Here is a 21660-nt window from a genome sequence, read left to right as displayed (position 1 = left end):
CAGTAGTAGAAAGATGGTAACAGCTACAGAGCCAGAGGGCCTTGCTTAAAGAGTAAAGGCAGAGTCCGTGTGGCTGTTGCTTTCAGAGGACACTACTTTCCCCTGTGGACTACGCAAGTGCTCTACACTCTGGGGAACAGAGTTTCCAAGAGACAGGAACCTTTAAAAAGAAACTTCAGAGGGTTAGTGAAGAATCTTACCCTGTGCCTGCCTTTGTCCCTGGCTCTACCGTTAAGAGCCCCCTTCCTTTGCGTGTGTCTTAGTAAGCTAAAATCATGGTATCAGCAGGATCGCTTTTTTTTTTTTTTTTTTTTTTTTTTTTTTTTTTGGAAGGGGGAAACCCAACTTCCTTGATGTTGGAGTTGCTGGCAGAATTCAGTTCCTTGCAGTATAACATTTTTTAAAAAAATATTATTAGAGAAAATAGATGTGCCAGGTCCTCTAGCCACTGCAAATGAACTCTGGATGCCTATGTCACCATGTGCATCTGGCCTACACAAGTGCTATAACTGCTAAGGCATCTCTCCAGTCCAGATAGCCTTATTTTATATGTGGGGCTTTGGTTTTTGTTGGGGTTGTTGGTATTACTGAGGCAGAGATTTTTCTGTGACCAGGCTGGCCCTTAACTTGCTATGGCAAGCCAGCCTGGCATCCATCTTTCAGTGCTCTTGCCTCTGCCTTCCAAGTGCTGGGATCATAGGCATTTGTCATCCTCCCCCCCCCCCACCTCCCTATTTTGAAGACTTAATTCTGTTTTCAAAGCTCCTTGGCCATGTAGCATATTCATGGGTTCCAGGGCATGGATGTCTTTGGGAGCTGATAAGAGGGCATCATATGGGTGGCCCTGTGCAGGAAGAGCGGGTATCTACACAAGAAGCTGGGCAGCATGGGGACTCTGCACGGGTGGGGTCGAGAGGATGCCATCTGGGTAGGGTGCTGGAGCCCAAGAAGGGTTATGTGCAAGGGTAGGGTGACTCAGTATGGGACAGGGCATCCACATGAGGGCAGCTTGATGAACAGTGGGCCCATGCAGATGAAGACGGTGTCCATAGGGGACTGGGTGGTGGCAGGAGGGAGACAGTATTGCACACCACCGGCTTTTCTGGAAGAGGGGCAGGAGGAGCTCTCAAGGTCAGCTTTGGGTACATTTCAAGTTTGAAGCCTCCCTGGTCCACGTAAGACCTCGTCTCTCAGAGCCAGAGAGAAGCTACTTCTTGGCAGGTATTGAGGCAAGACAGGCAAGCAGTTCTTGCCCACCAGGTTACAGTGAAAATTACTGCTAAAGATCTCTTCAGAAGTACAGGAGTCTGGCCTTAATAGCCAGGCATGGTGGCACGCCCACAGAAGCAGAGGTAGGTGGATTGTTGTGAGTTCAAGCCACCCTGAGACTACATAGTGAATTCCAGGTTAGCCTGGGCTAGAAAACAAGGCTCTACCTTGAAAAGCCAAAAAAGGAAATGGCTTGCCAGGGCCTTTTGCCACCATAGTGGAACTCCAGTTGCATGCACCATCTGCATCTGGCTTTGCACAGGTACTGGGAAACCAAACCCAGGCCAGCAGGCTTTGCAAGCAAGCGCTGTTAACGGCCGAGCCATCTGACAGTGTTAGGACATCACAGAAGAGCCCCTCGGCGCGCCAGGCAGGGTCAGTGGAGTGGAAACCAGCTGTGGCTATGGGGCATTCTTTGGCTACGGCCACCAGCCAGCTTCTTGGAGGCGCCTGTGCCTGCCCAGAGCTTTCCACCCCCTTCCATGCACTCGCGCTACCAGGCCGTGGTGGAACAGACTCCGGCCTCACTGGGCAGAGGCAGACCGAGAAATCTAGGTGGCATACAAGCTCCCAAGTGATGGTACTGGCCCAGGGAAGGTGTGATCAGAGTAGAACTTGGGGAATAATGAGAAACTTGCAGCACCCCTGACCCAGAACATCAAGTGTTACGTGACCATCACTGTGCTGGCTAGAAGATGGGAGCAATCTGCTCTCCTGCCAGCCAGCCCAGGGGAAGGGGAGCAGGTCCAAGTGTTAAGTCCCCAGAGCTGACTCCAGTCAGGCCCACAGCAGTGTGACAGGGCTGGTGCTAGCTGAACAGGATGAAACCAAAAGAGCAAGAAACGACACACTTAACAACAATGGTTTCATTACCACTGGAATGAAATGATCTGTACAAAGTCACATATATAATATGTAAAACAATCCACCCAAGGCCTGTGCCTAATGGGTGGGACTGACAACCAGACCCAATGCAGACCCCCTCCTGCAGCCAGGGCACTCTCCTCAGCTTGGCTCCTCTCCTCGGGCAGGTGCAGCCCCCCCATCACTAGTCCTCCAGCAGGAGCTCCAGCTCTTCCAGGGGCATGCGCACACGGAGCTCCTTCTCTGTCATCAGATCCAGGACCTCCTGCAGTTCGTCTGGGAAGTACTGCACAGCATCCATGTAGAGCGCCTGGAGGCAGAGAGACCAACACTCAGTGAGCACAGAAAAGCCCAAAGAAGGGAGCAGACCCCAGCAAGCCTGCACTCCATGCCTCAACCCAGGCTTCCCAAGGATGCTGAACCCACGCAAACAGCAAAGGGAGCAAACACCACACTGAAGCCCTCGTGATTTGGCCGGTGGCTGGCAGGCACTGCAGTCACCCTCAGTTTGGGTGGAGCATGGGTCTCAATTCTGGTGGCAACTGGCTGAACCCAGGAAATGGGAAACTAACCAACCCCATGAAGTGCCTGCGTCAGTGCAAAGAAAGAATATTTGCTACAGAGTTCTGCCCAGAGCCAAACATCCCTGATGACATTGGCTGGGCAGAGCCTGGCAGGAAGGTTCCTGTGAATCTGAAGATGCCATGGTGGGTTTAAAATTTATTTATTTGAAAGAGACTAGGTGTACCAGGGCCTTCAGCCACTGCAAACAAACTCCAAACACTTGCCACATCTGGTGTACGTGGGTCCTGGGAAATTGAACCTGGTTCCTTGGGCTTCACAGGCAAGTGCCTTAACCACTAAGCCATCTCTCCAGCCCAAGATACGATGGTGTTTAAGTCTTACCTTTGCCCAGGGACAGTTCTGAAGTGCTTTGTAGAACACACCTTTGCTTCTTTCTTTGTTTCCCAAGGAAACCTAAGGGAAAATATACAACAATGACTATGACGCAGAGATGCTGAACACCTATACAATTTGTGCCTGGCCCTAAGCTGCCCAAAGTCAGCTATGCGGGCACCTGACACCCACGGTAACTGGCATATGTGCCCAGGTGCCAGAGAATGCTCACAGACCAGAGCTGTGGCAGATCATTTCTTTACTGCCACTGTCCTCAGGGTGTCAACGTTTAGCACGACTGTTCTGTTTTGCTTGTGTGTGTGCGTTGTGTGGTGCAGCACCCTAGACTCCCGCCTGCAGTGGCTGGAGAGGAGCACTGCTGTTCCATAGCTCCGCTGCTCACCGCCAGTCGTCTTTGGAGCAAGAGTCCCTTTTACTGTGTCTGGAGCTTGCGGGGTCTTTGCTCCCCTGTGGGACTGGAGTTACAGATGTGTATGGCCACACCCGGCTGTTCACATGTTCCTGGCTGTCCCGGGGCCCCTCTTGCCCTCATGCTTGCATAGGAAGCACACTTCACACGGAGCCTGCTCTCCAACCTGACACTATTGACTTTTGAAGCCCTTTATCTCCGGCCCTACTGAGCGTCACCATGCCTTAGTGTTAGTAACACCTTGAAATGAGATGTGTCAGTGAGATGAGGCTGATGACCTTATAAAAATAATTTTAACTGCCATTTTGTAAAAATTTTTTTTTGGAGGTAGGGTCTCACCTAACCCAGGCAGAGCTGGAATTCACTATGGAGTCTCAGGCTAGCCTCTAACTCAGTGACCATCCTACCTCTACATTCTGAGTGCTGGGATTAAAGGTGTGCATCACCATGCCTGGCTGAAAAGTATCTTTCAGAGAATGAAATCACCAGAACAACTGGGGTCCCAGTTATTTCACTTCTCTAAAATACAGCTTTATAAGCCAGGCAAGGTGGCATACATCAACGGAGGCTGAGGCAAGAGGACTGAAAATTCTAGGCCAGCCTGGGCTACATAGTGCGATCCTATCTCAAGCCAATGAGTAAATAACTTGTTTAATAACAGAATCAAAACTAGGAAATTATGAGCAGAATAGCAAAGAATTTAGGTTTTTCTTTTAATGAAAAAAGACTATTTTCCAAGTTGTTGACTGCAATTCAGGGAAACCAACATTAAGCTCTACTATACAAAACAGCCCAGTAATTGCTTTTGAATTTCATTCTGCCAGATATCTTGAGTAGATACGCAACTTGCTAGCTTCCCATTTCCAAGTGCAAGTTCTGAAAGATGGGAATATTCCATCAGGATTCCATGTGGAATAGCTAATGCCAAGCTGTGAGTATGAAAATATCCTGCCCCTTTCTCTGGCAGTGGCTACTAGGCACCTGCTATTTTATACTTCTGAAAGCAGAGCTTTGGCAAAACAAAAACAAAGTCCATTTGTTTTCTTACCAGAAAGTTCAAATACATCCTCCACAGTAAGGGGCACTGGCTTCCCTGCTCAGTTCGAACTGCGTTTTCAAACAGGGCTCGGATCCGATGTGTAAGGCCAGTCTCAGGGATGGTGGCGTGGATCTCTCTCCCAGCTACCCTGCAAGGAAAGGACTTGGGTCAGAGACAAGCTCTTCCCAGCATGGCAGCAGGTGGATGCTCTAACAGTTACAAGGTCAGCAATAGCCGCAGTGTTGGGGTGTTGTCCTTCAGGTGTGAAAGGCTGGTACCAAGTGCAGGCGTGCCATTGCATCTTCAAGGCCTGAGGAAGGCAGAGGCCAGGTTCTGTGGTTTCTGCCCCACTCTTGGACTGTCCAAGGGTCATACACAACTCTTGACATCTGTTTGTTAAAGGAGCCTACTCTAATCAATATGAAATCTACTCTCTAGAAAGACTTTCAATTAATTTAAAGTACTCAGAGTAAGACTCAGACGGAGTGAATAAAATCCCAAAGGAAGAAATAAAAAACAAGCAAAATGAAAAATTGATTCAAAATCAGTTCTGCCTAATTTATAAGGCTGGAGTGAAGCAACAGCAAATATTCCAGAAGGAACAATGATGCCTACGTGAGGATGCTCCCAGGACTACCATTTAACTTTCAGATGTCATGTGCTGTGTCAAAAGACGACATCCACTCATAACACTACACTCAGTGACAATGCTGAGAAAAGCCAGCCATTACCATGCATTGTCTTTGTACCAAGCACTTACCTCGATGGACCCCATCTGAAGGAAGAAGAACCTATAGAAAGGTGAGGTGATGTGCCTAAAGTCAGCTGGAATCAGAGCTGACCTCCAGAGCCTGTGCTCTCAACCATGATGCTGTCATCACAGCTGTGCACCAGAAGCCACGCTCAGGCCTGGAGGACAGGCATCACAGCCTCTAGTGAGGGATGCGCTGCTATCTGTGCACCTTACACCTCGTTCAATGGGACCTGACAACACCTGGAGCACCCATGGCAGGTGCCCCGGCCCTGTGTCATGTCCACTTCTATATGCAAGGGACTGGGGACACTGCAACCATCCCATAGAGGTCTGTGAAGTATATGAACAAGTAATTACCTCTGAACAGCTTCTACCAATCTTTTCCTCATTTTCTCAGCTTCGATTGCAAATAGCCAAGGTTCCAAGGGTTTAGCAGACCTGGTGACTGCATCAAAAAATCTTCTGGTCTTGCTAGCACTGTGGGACTTATTCTGAATCTGTACATATAACCTCCAAAGAACCTGGTTGGCTGGATACAGTTTTAAAGCCTCTGAGAGTGTCTCTCGGAGTGGAGTCAAGGGGCACATGCTAACTTTCATGTGAAATCTCAACAGACTTGTGTGCATAAGGGTAATAGTTTCAAGAACACTGGTCAAGGTCTGGGAGTTGGCACCGCCATGCAGGCCAGAGCCTTCTGGGGAAGTAGAGTCCTTCAGCTTGGCAAATACCTGCCCATATACCTGCACTGCACCATCGATCCCCACTGTCAGGTATTGGAAGAGCATGAAGCATTTGACCAAGCTACTCAGGCAGTCCAGGGAATCAGCGGGAGCTGGGTCAGAGACAGGACTGTCACCTAGGCAGTCCTGCAGCGCATGCTCATAAGCCTTTCGAGCTTTCAAAATGTGAATGCCCAAGACCTGCCCAGAATAGGGTCCATAGGGACTGCTCTCAGTCAGCCGGGTTAATATGTGAACAGCTCGGGTCCCTCTCGAGTCCGGTGACAGTTCCACCTCTAGCTCAGCATAGAGCAAACTGAGCTCACAGAGTTCCCGGTCCTTCAGCTCACTGCTGCCGGCCATACTGAGTGCGGTGTCAAACACTTTTCTGGCATCCTCTATGTTGCCAAGCAACCACTCCAGGTGTGCATACTGCTTCCAGAGGCAGAAGTTGTTGCGGTTTTCTGGCTCCTTAAGGAGATTTTTAGCTAGTTTTTTGCAGTTCTTTCCCTGTGACTTTAATCTCTTCTTGTTTTTGGTGTGTAGACACCAAATGACCTATAAGAAAAAAGAAGGCAGTTCTCAGCATTCTAATTTCCAAGCAGTCCCTTTGTTCAGAAAGCACCAACGATGGCCAAGTGTAGGCCCTTTCTGCTACATGGGTTTGGTCAGCCTAGGCTCTCTGAGCTGGGAAAGAAATCAAGACTGCCAAGGCAAAAGTTGCCAACACTAACACTTCCAGATTTTCACCTGAAATCTCTACTAATTTTTGTTGTTGTTGTTTTATTTTTTTTTCAAAGTAGGGTCTCACTCTAGACCAGGCTGATCTGGAACTCACTCTATAGTCCCAGGCTGGCCGCAAACTCACAGCGATCCTCCTACCTCTGCCTCCAAAGTGCTGGGATTAAAGATATGCACCACCACACCTGGCTCTACGAAACACTCTAAATGTTCTTTTCCAATGAGATACATGTGACCCCCAAATTTTCCTTTTCTTCCCAAAGACAAGAGATCACTGGGGGAATGGAACCTGCGTCTCACGATGAAACATACAGTTGCCCTGTGTCTCTGCTTCATGTTTCTAATAATACTCAGCAATTCAGGATGTGACCGTTTTCAGAGACACTATTTTAATACAAGCTGCTGAGAAAACCGTAGACAGCTCCAGAACTTGGGCATATACCACTACTGGCCAGCAGAGGGCAGAACAGCCTAATTTGGCACTGATGGAATAAAGCTCAGGCTAAGTAGCTTATTTTCTCTTCTCTAATAAGTCCCAAATCCTCTAACCCTTCTTAAGCTGACGCTGGTTCTTAACACGAACTGCCCATATAAGTACAAGCAATGGACAACTCCAGCCACCGAGTGCTGGACTGTATCCTGCACTCCACCTGCTCCTGTGGCTCCTCCAAGGGACAGCCACACCTGAGGTGCCCTGAAGTGTCATTGAGAAAATTTTGTAGCACAGCTCCCAAAGGAGGTCCTGTGACCCGTGTGAAATACTGATATAGAGCAAAAAGGTCCCAAAATGAGGGGAGGAGGCCACTGGCGTTACCTTGGCAATCTCGTACCGCAACCAGGAGAAGCAGAGCTGAGACTTCTGCTTGCCTGAGAACAAAGGCAGCACAAGGTGGAAGATGTTGCAAACAAACTCCTCGCCCTCGCGATTGTGACCCTTGGTCCAGCGAGGACAGCCCAACTGGTCCATGTGGCCAACGCAGCTGATGCCCAAGCATGAGGGGTTGAAGTAAGTCAAGGGCTTTTCATCGCAAAGTCCACTATCAAAGATGCTACTCTCGTCCATGGTCAGGTAAAGGCAGGTGGAGGGAGGGATGAAGCCAGAAGGCACACCCAGGAACTGCAGGAAGGCTTCGACGAGCTGGAACTGAAGATCTTGGCTAGAGAGTCTGATCAGAGACTGCCCAATATCGTCAAACAAAACCTTCGCCAAAGCAAAACAGGGACCCAATCAATGACATGAGCAAAAGCTGTCACTTTTTTTCTCAACTCTTCATATGAACATACTAAGTCAACATTATTCAAATTGAATTATATATATAGCTAACTTTACCAAAAAGACAGAAAGAAAACACAGCGTTCTCCCAAGGCAAAATGAAGGTGCTATTAGCTAGTCCACACAGGCAGGGAATACTGGGAGAGAAGGAATGCATCAACAGGCTGCAGCCATCAGCTTTCAATCCATCCTGCTGGAATCACAGAAAATCCAGAACCAGGTTGACTTCAGAAGAGCGCCTATAATCGCTTTTCAGTTATTATGGCAAATTACAACTATGAAAACTTTTTTAAACTTCTTTTGACAACTTTCATAATTATAGAAAAATACACCATGATAATGCCCTCCCCTCCCCGACTTTCCCCTTCACAAATCCACTCTCCATCATATCTCCTTCCCCTCTCAATTAGTCTCTTTATGTCATCATCTTTTCCTATTTTGAGGGTCCTGTGTTGGTAGTACCAGGCATTGGGAGGTCATGGATATCCAGGCCATTTTGTGTCTGTAAGATTACATTGTAAGCAGCCCTACATTCCCAAAACTTTTTAAAAAATTATTTATTTTGAGGGCTGGAGAGAAGGCTTAGTGGTTAAGGCCTGCAAAGCCTATGGACCCAAGTTTGATTCTCCAGGACCCACATATGCCAGATGCACATGGTGGTGCAAGCATCTGGAGTTTTGCAGTGGTTAGAGGTCCTGGTACACCCATTCCCATTCTAATTCTCTTTCTCATCACAAATAGTTGAAAAAAAAATTTTAGCATTTATGTATTTTGAAACAGAGAGTAAGTGCGGATAGGTGTGCCAGGGCCTCCTGCCACTGCAAACAAACAAACTCCAGACACATGCGCCACTTTGTGTATCTAGCTTATACCTGGGCACTGGAGAATTGAGCCCCATCTCCAGCCTTATGAAAACGTTTTATTCTAGGATGGAAAAAATACTATTTGTAGCATCTTTGTACAAACTGGCTTCAGAAAATGAAAACTGTTAGATACATGGTAAGAAGAAAAGAGCAGCGGGCCATGGCTAGGAACAGAGAAAAGAGCCTAACACAACTAAAAACGTTCACAGCTAACTTATCTTCATTGTAAAATGTATGGCCAAGGACACTACCCTCTGCCTCCCAATGCTCTTTGGCAAACTGGTCTCTAGCTCTCAGCAAAGGAAATCAGTCAGACACAAGCACAATCAAGGACCACACAGGACTTAAATCAAGCCATCAGTCAGAAAGCTTTTTTTTCCTGGAGCTTTCATAAGCATTTGCTCACAGCAGCAATCTGGTCTAGAAATCAGCTTCAAGAAGATAAACAGAATCCTAAGTCTCGAGAACCAATTTCCAAACAGTTGACTATGAACTCTACAATCCACAAACACCGAAAAAGAAAACAAACACAAAGCCGGGCATGGTGGCGCACACCTTTAATCCCAGCACTGGGGAGGCAGAGGTAGAAGGATCACCACAAGTTCAAGGCCACACTGAGGTTACACAGTAAATTCCAGGTCAGCCTGGACTACAGTGAGACCCCACCTTAAAAAAAAAAAGAAAGAAAGAAAGATCCAGACTGGAGGGATTGCTTAGCAGTTAAGGCGTTTGCCTGCAAAGCTAAAGGACCCAGGTTCAATTCCCCAGGACCCACATTAGCCAGATGCACCAGGGGATACACGCGTCTGGAGTTCGTTTGCAGGGGCTAGAGGCCATGGTAAGCCCATTCTCTCTCTCTCTCTCTCTCCCCCTCTTTCTCCGTCAAATTAATAAATTAAAAAAAAATTTTAAAGATCTGCCCTCCTCTGAACATATAGTGGGCTCCAGCCGGCAAAGGGGCCTCGGAGGCTTCCTAGGCACTCTCCTCCTGCGACAGGCCAGCCACTGAGTTGCAAATTCCTTGGAAGTTGTTTCTTCCAACTCCGAAATCGCCTCTTCTCCACTCCCATTTCTGTCCTAAATCTAGCCTGGCCAGACATTCACTCCTCCTCAGTGCTGTGAGGACTCTGGGGTCTTCATGCTCTGGTATCAAAGTAATGTCCCTCCAACGCCAGGAGCACTCACTACCTGAGCAATCACCACAGGGGAAAGTGGTCTAGGCCTGCGTGACAAGCAGTAGGCAAGAGGCAACCCACCCCCGTCTAAGCCCCTCACTGGCAGGGAGGGTCAGAGAGCCTCATCACTGAGAAACTTCTAGATTTATGCATGCAGCATGTCAGACACCAACAGGCTTGGTTATCTTGCGATAGTGGTTCAATTCCAGCCATCAGAGCAGCACTCACTTCTTCCTTCATTTTAATTCAAAAGTTGAAAGAACTGCTGGCCACTGAGCACAAGTGTAAATATTAGTGACGGCAGAAGACCACACAGTGAGGCCTCAGCACTATCCTTCTCCCTCAAGATAAAGCACGTGCCAACTGTCCCAATATGGCCTCTACACCTTGTCCCTCTTGTCTTCCAGGGTCAGACAGAGAGGCTGCATCGCCACAAACCCAAGAGTAAGGTGGAGACTGGGCACAATTAAAGAATCTAGGACAGTAATCGAGTGCTTGGAACCTGAGGCCACAGGGATTCACATAAAAAATTAACTAAATGACCCAGCAGGCAATTTCCAGAGAGGTGACCACAAGAACCTGTCACTAGGGGAAGGAGCTATCTGGTCAAGTGCCATCCAGTCCACATCACCAGCAGCCAGTGAAATTATGGCCTGAAAATGGGCAAGAAGGACATGTCTCAGGACATGGGCACAAGCAGGGGAACATTGCCTAGGCCAGCCAGGGGCCTGGAGCCCAACAACCTCCTTTCACACAACCAACCAGATACAAGGGGATGGGAGAGGAGCAAAGCTCCACGATCAGTTCCACAGTGGAGGGACATGCCTGTCTCTCAGGGTCCTCACAGTCTTCCTCAGTCTGCTTCTTAGTCTTATCAGGGCGCCAGGGCCGCCAATGCCTCTGGTCTCGGGAACGTTCCGCAGTAAGCCAGATCTGCCATCTGGGCAGAGTCTTGTCTTTTATCTCCTGTTCTTCCTCTTCTGGCTCATCGTCTTCCTCATCTGGACAAGAATCACACAACATATTAAACCACCATCATGACCCACTGGCCTGCTGTGCCAGGTACATGTAAGCACATACTGAGATGGATTAGAGCCAGCCTGTGGGATGGCACACAGGCAGGAAGGGACTCTCATGTAAGCAGGGAAGATAAAAAGGCAGAAAAAAAGATGGAAGCAGATGATTTTTAAAGATCTGATGTAAAAATAGGAATGATATCCTAGAGTAGCACTGTCCACAAGAGCTTCCTGAGATGAAGAAAATGGTTGTGTGCGTGTGTGTGCATGTGCGTACCAGGGTCTCACTGCTGCAAGCAAACACCAACAGATGCATGCACCAGTTGGCATCAGGATTTATAGGAGTGCTGGGGAACCATACCCAGGATGGCAGGCTTTGGGAGCAAGGCACCTTTAACCTCTGAACTATCTTCCGAGTTCCCCAAATACTCTTTATTTCTGCTAATATACATTCTACTAGGTACATGTGACTTACTGGGCACTTGAAATTTGGTTTATTAGTAAAGGAACTGAATTCTTTTTATTTATTTATTTATGACAGAGAGAGAGAGAAATGAGTATGGTCACAACAGGGCCTCCTGCCTTTGCAAACAAACTCCTGAGGTATGTACCACTTTGTGCAACTGGCTTATGTGGGTACTGGGGAACTGAACCCAGGCCACCAGGATTTGCAAGCAAGCACCTTTAATTGCTGAGATCTCTCCAGCCCCTGAATTCTTAATTTCATTTCATTTTGTTTTAAGAATAGCAGGTAGCTAGAAGTCACTGAGTCAGACAAGCATTTTAGAATAAACAGCATTTAATGACTGCACTGGCTCAGGTTTCCTGAAGCCATCACAAATTTGCACAGTGGCTTTATGATTCATTATGACATTAATGTAACTTGATTTTTAAAAAGGTCAATTCAGGATATTCAACCATTGATTTCGTTTCGTTTCCTAAGTCTGAACATGTAAAGTGGAAGAGAAGTTAAGAGTTAAATTTCTTTGACCTACTGATTAATATAAAAGCATATCACTGTGGAGTTCACTCAGCCTTGGAGACAAACTAGGAAGTGGTTTCAATCTTACAGGCTAATGTTGCAAATGGTGAGCACATAAAGTAAATCATTCCTTTGTATACAGCATCAAGACATAATATTTTTCTGGTTTAATTTTTTTTCTTGTTTTTTATTTATTTTTATTTAAGAGCGACAGACACAGAGAGAAAGACAGATAGAGGGAGAGAGAGAGAATGGGCGTGCCAGGGCTTCCAGCCTCTGCAAACAAACTCCAGACACGTGCGTCCCCTTGTGCATCTGGCTAACGTGGGATCTGGGGAACCGAGCCTCGAACTGGAGTCCTTAGGCTTCACAGGCAAGTGCTTAACCGCTAAGCCATCTCTCCAGCCCTGGTTTAATTTTTTTAAAGGAACTGTCTTTCACTACCTGGAATTACTGTTTAAAGCTTTTGTAATTATTGTCCAAGTATTATTTAATAAAAATGTTTTAAAACAAAACAAAAAAAAAAAGTGGAAGAGAAGCAAAGTCTCCACTGCCTGCAAAGCTCAGTATTACAAAGTAAACAGGGCATAAAAAGTGAAATAACCACACAGGGTAAGAGTCTGGCAGTTTCTCATAAAACTAAAATGCACCTACTATAATGGCAGAAAGATGAAAACCTGTGTTCTCACAAAAAGCTATCCATTCATGCTAATAGTAGCTTTATCTGTCATGGCCAAAAACTGGGAACAGCCCCATTTGCTGCGGTAGGTGAAAGGTGAACAAGCCAACACGTCTATACTGCGGACCTGTACTCAGCACAAAGATGAAACCACCACAGTACAAGCAATGATATGGATTCACTCAAGGGACCTGTGCTAAGTGAGAAGAGGCATATCAAAAGTAACAAGGGAGCTGGGGAGATGGCTTAGCAGTTAAGGTGTTTGCCTGCAAAGCCAAAGGACCCCAGTTCAAGGCTCAATTCCCCAGGACCCATATTAGCCAGATGCACAAGGGGGAGCACGTGTCTGGAGTTCGTTTACAGTGGCTGGAGGCCCCAGTGTGACCACTCTCTCTATCTGCCTCTTTCTCTCTCTCTCTGTCTGTGTGTTGGTCTCAAATAAATAAAAATAAAACAAAAAAATTTTTTTTAAGTAACATGGGAGCTGGGGAGATGGCTTAGTGCTTGCCTGCAAAGCCAAAGGACCTAGGTTTGATTCCCCAGGACCCATGTAAGCCAGATGGACAAGGTGGGCACATACGTCTGGAGTTTGCAGTAGCTAGAGGTCTTGGCACACCCATTCTCTCTTTATCTCTCTCTCTCTCTCTCTCTCTTTCTCTCTCTCAAGTAAATTAAAAAAAAAAAAAAAACTTGAAGCTGGGCATGGTGGCACACGCCTTTAATCCCAGCACTCGGGAGGCAGAGATAGGAGGATCACCGTGAGTTTGAGGCTACCCTGACACTCCATAGTGAATTCCAGGTCAGCCTGGGCTAGAGAGAGACCCTACTACCTTGAAAAACCACAAAAAAAAAAAAAGAAAAAAAACTATGGGAGGTTGGAGAGATGGCTTAGCAGTTAAGGCTCTTGCCTGAAAACCCTAAGGACCCATGTTTGACTCCCCAGATCCCACATAAGCCAGATGCACAAGTTGACACATGCACAAGATTGCACATGTGCACAAGTATGTGGAATATGCATCATCTGGAGTTTGATTACAGTGGCCGGAGGTCCTGGCGTGCCAATTTTCTTGCGTGCACTTGCTTGCTCATGCTCTCTCTCTTTCTTACATACACACACAAAAAACCAGTCTGTTAGGCTTGCCTCAAAAGAAAAAAAAAAGTTTCATGGGGCTAGAGGAATGACTCAGTGGTTAAGGAGCTTGCCTGCAAAACGTAATGACCTGGGTTCAATTCCCCAGTACCCACGTAAAGCCATATACTCAAATTGGCACATACATCTGGAGTCTGTTACAGCAGCTGGAAGCCTGGCATGCTTATTCTTTCTGTCTGTCTCTCTTCTGTCTCTCTCTGCTTACAAATAAACAAAAAAAATTTTTCAAGTTACATGGAGGGCTGGGGAGATGGCTTAGTGGTCAAGGTGCTTGCCTGCAAAGCCAAAGAACCCAGGTTTGACTCTGGTACCCACATAAAGCCAGATGCACAAGGTGGTACATGCATCTGGAGTTTGTAGTGGTTACAGACTCTAGTGAGCCTACCTCTACCTACCCACCCTAATAAATTTAAAAAAATACTTACATGGGGGGGTCTAGAGAAATGGCTCAGCAATTAAAGGTGTTTGCTGATGGTCTGGGCTTCATTTCTAGTACCAATGTAGAGACAGATGCACAAAATAGCACATGCAGCTAGAGTTCGTTTACAATGACAAAAGGCCCTGGCATGCCCTTCTCATTCTCAATTTCTCAATGTTTCTGTCTCCCCACCCCCTCACAAATACATAAAAATATTTTTTAACAACAGTTACACAGAAAACAAGTGTGTGAGGATATGGAAAAATCAGAACCCTTCAGCACTGGTGGTGGGAATATAAAATGGTACTGATAAAAAAAAAAAGTAGTACGCACTTCAAAAAATTAACCACAGAATGATCACATGATTGGGCAGTTCCACTTCTGAATATTTAACCCAAGGAGCTGAAAGAGGGACTAAAGGGGTCCTGGCAAAGCCATGCTCCCAGTGGCATGCTTACCAACAGCCCACAGCGAATGAAGCACTCCAAGCAGCCATCACACTGCAGAATCCTTCAAAGTCATGAAAGGAAATTCCCACACATGGTAGTCAACAAGTGTGACCTTCACGACACTACGGTAGTGGAAGAAGTCAACCGCAAAAGCACTCAACGGCTGAGTCCTCCTTTGAGAGGCTCCTGGAGTACTCAGAGTGACAGTGACAGCAGACAATGGCAGCTGTCAGGGAGGAGAGGAGTAAGGGGCTGAGGTTAACTGGGAGTTTCAGCTAGAGAAGAAGGAAAGCTCTAGAGATGGCCACGAGTAATGGCTGTGTAATTGTACTTAATACTATTGAACTACACTTAAAAATGGTTAAAATGGGGCTGGAGAGATGATTCAGAGGTTAAGGCACTTGCCTGCAAGGCCCAACGACCTGGGTTCAAGTCCCCAGTACCCACATAGAGCCAAATGCACAAAGTGGTGCATGCATCTAGAGTTCATTTGCAGTGGCTAGGAGCCCTGGCATACCCATTCCTCCTTCCTTTCTTTCTCTCTACAAATAAATAAATAAATGGTATTTTTTAAAATGGCAAATGTTTTGTTTATTTTATAACCATTGACTTAGGTTTTGTTTTTACGTTGTAATTCCATTTATCAAACATGCATAAAAATATAGATCAGATCTGTGGCTATCAGTAAGAGTGGGGAGGAATGGCTGTGGCTGAAAAAGGGTGGCACCACAAAGCCTTGTGGTAATGAAACACAATTCTGTTTTGTGGCTGTGGGGGTGACTGTACAAAGCTATTCACACAATAATGCTGCCTAACACACACACAGACATGAACTGAGCAGACTCTACAGACTAGATCAAACCAACCTGGACAAAGGTGTGCAAAACCTCTCTCTGCTATTTTTAAATAACAAAATTCTCTAATAATTTAAGTGGTAATATATACTCAATACCCTAAACAATCACCTGAGTTTCTTAACATAAAAATCTAAAATTTGTGTAGGCATGGTGATGCACGCCTTTAATCCCAGCACTCAGGAGGCAGAGGTAGAAGGATTGCTGTGAGTATGAGGTCACCTTGGGACTATAGAGTGAATTCTAAGTCAGCCTGGGCTAGAGTGAGACCCGATATTAAAAAATAAAACAAAAACAGGGGCTGGAAAGATGGGTTAGTGGTAAAGGCATTTGCCTGCAAAGCCAAGGACCTCAGTTTGATGCTCCAGGACCCACGTAAGCCAGATGCACAAGGTGGTGCATGCATCTGGAGTTCGTTTGCAGTGGCTGGAGGCCCTGATGCATCCATTCTCTCTCTCTTTATCTCTCTCTACTTCTTTCCTGTTCTCAAATAAATAATAAAAAACCTGACATTTGTCAATATCTTCTAAAAGTCCACATTTAATGTAATACCTTAAAGCACTCTGAAAGAAATCTTTTTATAAAAATTATTTCACTCGTTAATAAGATTCAGATATTTCAATTTGGACATTAGAAATTCAAAGACATACCTAGAGATTACAACATGACAGGAAGTGAAATACACTGCTGTGATCATGAAAAGGAAATGCCTCTGAACGTCAGTAAAACCCCATCAACCCTCTTAAATGTCACTGGTCAGCACGGACAAGAAAATGTAAAAGTTAAAACAAAAACAGCTTCAACGTCTGTACGACCTTTCTCGGTTTTCATCTAAATTCTATTTTTCCATCTAAGTATAAATGGCCACCTGAAAACTGGATACTCAGAGAAGGATGTTGCCATAGCCTCTAGATAGTGCTGTAAGAATGCTGTCTTTTTTTTTTTTAATTTTTTTTCGTTTATTTTTATTTATTTATTTGAGAGCAACAGACAAAGAAAGAGGCAGAGAGAGAAAGAGAGAGAGAGAGAGAGAGAGAGAGAATAGGCGTGCCAGGGCCTCCAGCCACTGCAAATGAACTCCAGACATATGCGCCCCCTTGTGCTTCTGGCTAACGTGGGTCCTGGGGAAATCGAACCTAGGTCCTTTGACTTTGCAGGCAAATGCCTTAACCACTCAGCCATCCCTCCAGCCCTACTTTTTAAATTGTAACTTCTAGAAGATGTGGAACCACAGATGTGGCTTGCATTGTATTTCTACTGGATAGCTCTGTGTTGAGAGTGCAAAACTGGAAGGCACTTTGAGATCAGGTAGAATGACAGCTATGCAAATGCTAGTTAATAATATCTAGAAGCAAGAATTTTTCAAAAAGATTTGTTGGTCTGAACATTGCCAAAAGAATATTTTAAATATGCACTAAAGAGAATGGAGATGGGAAGGCTGGCAGTAGTCTTGCTACTTCACACACAATCCATGAACAAGAGGCCATTTGTCTGGAAGCCTTCAAATCCTGGGAGCATGAGTACTGGAGGAGTAAAATGCTGACTGCTTTACGGCCTCCAAGGGGAAGAAACAGTCTATTCTGCATGATGTCTACTGAGTGTACTCTTGGCATTTTGATGTTTGTACAATGTTCTCAAGCAGCCAATAATCAGCTTACACAGAGCAACAACCATGAAGATGGAAAACAAACCCCAGGATAACAAGACGCACTGTCTTCCCCGTGAGGATCTTACCTGGGTTGACGACCACCCAGCCACCACGCTCCTGCTGGTGCATCCATGCCCGCCAGCCCCGGGCTCCCTTCTCCCCAGCCCGGGGTTCTCCACTGTCCCAAAAGGGTTCAAAGAATTCTACCTATCAGATTGAAGAAAGAGAAGTCAGGCTTACCCTGTGCAGAACTGCTGAGCCACTGGGCAAAATAAATACTATTAGATGGGCTGGAGAGATGGCTTAGTGGTTATGCGCTTGCCTGTGAAGCCTAAGGACCCCAGTTCCAGGCTCAATTCCCCAGGACCCACATAAGCCAGATACACAAGGTGGCGCATGCATCTGGAGTTTGCGGTGGCTGGAGGCTCTGTCGCACCCATTCTCTCTCTATCTGCCTCTTTCTCTCTCTGTCTGTCGCTCTCAAATAAATAAATTTAAATAAACAAAAGTTAAAAATAAATACTAGTAGACATGGGGGCATAGGGACATGCTACTAGTATTTGAAGTCAATACAAGATACACACATCAAAACAGAAAAAAATAAAAACCTTATTTGGTTTGTTAGTCAGCCTCCAAGATGGGCCCCATCGCCCCACGCCTGCCTCATTATGCATGCTCTGAAGTGTGGCCAGGACCTAGTGACTTCTAACAAGCATAGCAAGGGCAAAGAGATGACACATTAGAGATTAGATTACAAACATACTGACCAAAGTCTGGTGACTAAAGGGCCTAAAGCTGGTAGGAGAAGAATAGTTTCCCTTTTATGACCCATCCAGTGACATCTAGCCATTGCCAACTCCTCTAACGCCACTGGATCTTCTAACTGATACCTGAAGCCAGGCTGCTTTCAAGACCTTTGAGGGAAAAGGAATTCAAACTTTCAATGGGACAGACTTCACTCTTAAGGGGAAAACCATGCCTGAGGTCCTAACACCTGGCACAGTGTTCAACACATAGGAGGGAGTCAGCAAATGCTTTAAGGCACAGACGTGTGGAGCAAAACCATGTGCATTGCAGCCTGGCCAGAGGGCCCTCCTCCAGCCACTCGGACATTAGGTCTGCAGTAAATCACTCCCTGTGGAACACAATGTGAGCACAGCGCTGAGCAGGAACGTGATCATCTTATCAACCGGCACCAGGACTTCAGAAGTGAGCCAACAACCTACTCTCATGACAGCGTTTGCAAGAAACCTTTTGAGGATAAGCAGGTTTCCAATGGGAACCTTACGGGGTGAGGGTGGCAGGATGATGCAGCCTTGGCCTGGACAGTGCCCCACATGCCTGGAGGACTGGCAGGGTGGAGGGAGGCACTGAAACAGGCCTAGGACTCCAAGCGTGTGCCAAATGGGAATGTGCCAAATGGGGAGAGTATGGTTTGTCCTTGCAAAGAGCAGTAAGAAAATTGCACTCGACACCTAGCCTGTATGAAACCCTGCGTTCAAACCTCAGTGCCTAGGAATAAAGAGGGCACTCAAGAGAAAGAAACTTTTTCAACTTGTGTGACAAATGTTTATATCCAGTTTTATCCCACAGAAACACAGGCCTTTCTGTGGTAATAGCCTGTCTTGCGTCATGCTACTGTATTAAAGCAATTTGAGGACGCGCTTAGGTTCTTCTGTTTTAAGGATTAGCTGTGCTTCAGAAGTGACCCTAACCAGCTCCATCTACCCGGCCCACGATTGTTATCCACGTCTCAATGTGGCTACTTTGGGGTTTCCACACTCCTGCAAGGAACCCGTTGGCCATGTTTTGCAAGAAAGCCCAATAAACACACTGGTTCGTCAAAGTAAACTCTGGTTGAATCGGCCTTTACTTTGTCAGAGGTGATGTGCCTGGGGGAGCAAGCACTCGCTTGTTGGCTTCTCCCAAAAAAAGAACTGGCAGAATACTGGTGGTGGCAGTATTTCCTAGTTACACAGACAATGCAGAGCACTGTTAGACACACAGCTGTATTTATTTCGAAGTTGGCACGTACATTCTTCAGAAACACGTGCTGCTGGTGTTGTAACTTCTCAACACAGCGGACCAGGTCTCTCATGACTTTAGAGCAGTGCCTTTCCCAGTAACTGTTCTCACCACAGACAGAGAGCCTCCGGGGAAGAACGGGGAAGGAGGATTCACAGCCTGACCTAGAGATGGTTACAGACCAGATCTGAAGTACAGCATGCTCGTAAAACAGAAGAACATAAACATCTTAAATTGCTTGATCTGGTCTATTAACAATCTGTTACACCAATAATACCAGGTATAATTCTTTAACCCAGTTTTGTCTAAAGGTAGCATCATGATAAAAAATAGTCTTCAGTCAAGCATGGTGGCACATGCCTTTAATCCCAGCACTTGGAAGGCAGAGTTAGGAAGATCGCCATGAGTTCGAGGCCACCCTGACACTACATAGTGAGTTCCAGGTCATCCTGATCTAATGTGAAACCCCACCTTGAAAAACCAAAAAAAAAAAAAAGTCTTCACTGACATGTCATGAGGGAAACTTAGTTGCTCAAAAAGACTTCTGAAGCGTCAGCATACATTCCAACAATCTCTCCATCTCCCCTGACCTCAGTCTTGGCAAAGCACAAAGTTGGATTTTATTCCACTGAAAAGAGAAATGATGGTTCCTCATATGTAAAGCTCACTATGCTTGGCAGTGTTCACTTGTCCTCTAAGATATGAACCCTCAGTGAGACAGGTGATGACAAAATGCCTACTAATTATTTCATGAACAACTCAATTATAGACACGGGATGGGTTAACTGTGCAGCAACACTTGACCCAGACACAAGTTGGAGAAAGCGGCGCATGGTTTAAGATGACATGACAACTGTTCCTCTGATTGTGGCAATAAACTGCATTAAACAAGGGCCATGTGTAAGAAAGCAAGCGGTCAGTGACTCTTTGTATTTAGGGTGGAAGGAGGAATCCTATTTTATGTATCTGACATGTTCCACTTTTTTTTTCCCAAGGTAGGGTCTCACTGTAGCCCAGGCTGACCTGGAATTCACTATGTAGTCTCAGGGTGGCCTCAAAGTCATGGCAATCCTCCTACCTTGGCTCCCGAGTGCAGGGGTTAAAGGCGTGTGCCACCACGCCCGGCTGTTCCACTTTCTTTATGGACTATTCCTTGCACACTGGCATGTTCCTGAGAGACAGAGACCGGGCATGCTGGGTACCTGTACTTTAGTAGGCAGCTCCTTCACACTGTCAGGCTTGAAGAAGGTGAAGTCGACCATGGCCTGGAACAAAGAGATGGCCTTCTCCGAATGGCCAGCTTGCCGCAGAAAGTGGCACTGCTGGAGAAAGAGAGCTGCAGACAGGAGGCAAAGGGGAGAAGCCTCGTTGACACCAAAAAGGGAGAAAATATAACCAAGCACTCAGAAAGTACCATTACATTTCCAATGTCCTCATTTAAAAAGACTAACAATAGTACTGTTCTTTTTCTAATTTTTATATGACACTACCACAAAACACAAATATTAACAGTAGAAACTATACAGAGTATCAAAAAACAAAGCAGAAGTTTGTTTTTAATGTTGTCACCGAATACCTGAAGCTCACTATTACAAGGAAATGGTAGAAAAGAACAGCGCCACTTTTGATCAGAAAGCACTAAACTCATCACTAGATGGCATTAGTCACCAGCAATTTTTACCACTATCTACTGTGAACAAATTGTTTCCATGCCTGAAATTCTTTGTTCATCTTAATTGTGACACAATTCCATTTGTTAAATAACATCAAGCTATACAAACTTATTACAAACAATATCAAATATGAAAGTCTTTTTTAAAAAATCCTTTGTTGGGCTGGAGAGATGGCTTAGCGGTTAAGCGCTTGCCTGTGAAGCCTAAGGACCCCGGTTCGAGGCTCAGTTCCCCAGGTCCCACATTAGCCAGATGCACAAGGGGGCGCACGCGTCTGGAGTTCGCTTGCAGAGGCTGGAAGCCCTGGAGCGCCCATTCTCTCTCTCTCCCTCTATCTGTCTTTCTCTCTCTGTCTGTCGCTCTCAAATAAATAAATAATTTTTTTAAAAAGTCCTTTGTGCTGGGCATGGTGGTTCATGCCTTTAATCCCAGCACTCAGAAAGCTGAGGTAAGGGAACTGCCATGAGTTCAAGGCCAACCTGTGCTACACAGTGAGTTCCAAGTCGACATGGACTAGAGTAAGACCCTGTCTTTAAAAAGCAAAGTTTTGTAATTTGTTTTATATTTTGATGTTGCATATTAAATCTAGGACCTTGTATATGGTAAGCACACATCACATACATCTCCAGCCCCAAATATGAGAGTGTTAATGTCAGTGTGGTAAGGGTTTATTCTTTCTGGAGTAATGTGTCTGTGTCTCTAGACACCAACAATAATTAGCACTTGAGAGGAGTTTCAATCA

The 21660-nt window shown here is 45.9% G+C and overlaps 1 protein-coding gene across 1 annotated transcript in view; it reads right to left on the bottom strand.

Moving 5' to 3' along the window:
• Nucleotides 1–2117: 2117 nt before the first annotated feature.
• Nrde2 (NRDE-2, necessary for RNA interference, domain containing) overlaps nt 2118–21660 on the bottom strand; it is a 49809-nt gene continuing 30266 nt past the window's right edge. Inside the window, exons 7-14 of the mRNA XM_012950076.2 lie at nt 20448–20581; nt 17307–17427; nt 10850–11025; nt 7528–7914; nt 5611–6530; nt 4509–4647; nt 3040–3111; nt 2118–2443 (exon numbers count right to left, since the gene is read on the bottom strand). Of these exons, the coding sequence (XP_012805530.2) occupies nt 2318–2443; nt 3040–3111; nt 4509–4647; nt 5611–6530; nt 7528–7914; nt 10850–11025; nt 17307–17427; nt 20448–20581 (2075 nt within the window). The 3' untranslated portion in view covers nt 2118–2317. The remainder of the gene's footprint in view (nt 2444–3039; nt 3112–4508; nt 4648–5610; nt 6531–7527; nt 7915–10849; nt 11026–17306; nt 17428–20447; nt 20582–21660) is intronic.

Source organism: Jaculus jaculus, chromosome 7, assembly GCF_020740685.1.
Source record: "Jaculus jaculus isolate mJacJac1 chromosome 7, mJacJac1.mat.Y.cur, whole genome shotgun sequence".
Classification (NCBI taxonomy): Eukaryota; Metazoa; Chordata; class Mammalia; order Rodentia; family Dipodidae; genus Jaculus; species Jaculus jaculus.
Note: the sequence above shows the minus strand (reverse complement) of the source record. Positions and strands in the feature narration are given on the sequence as shown.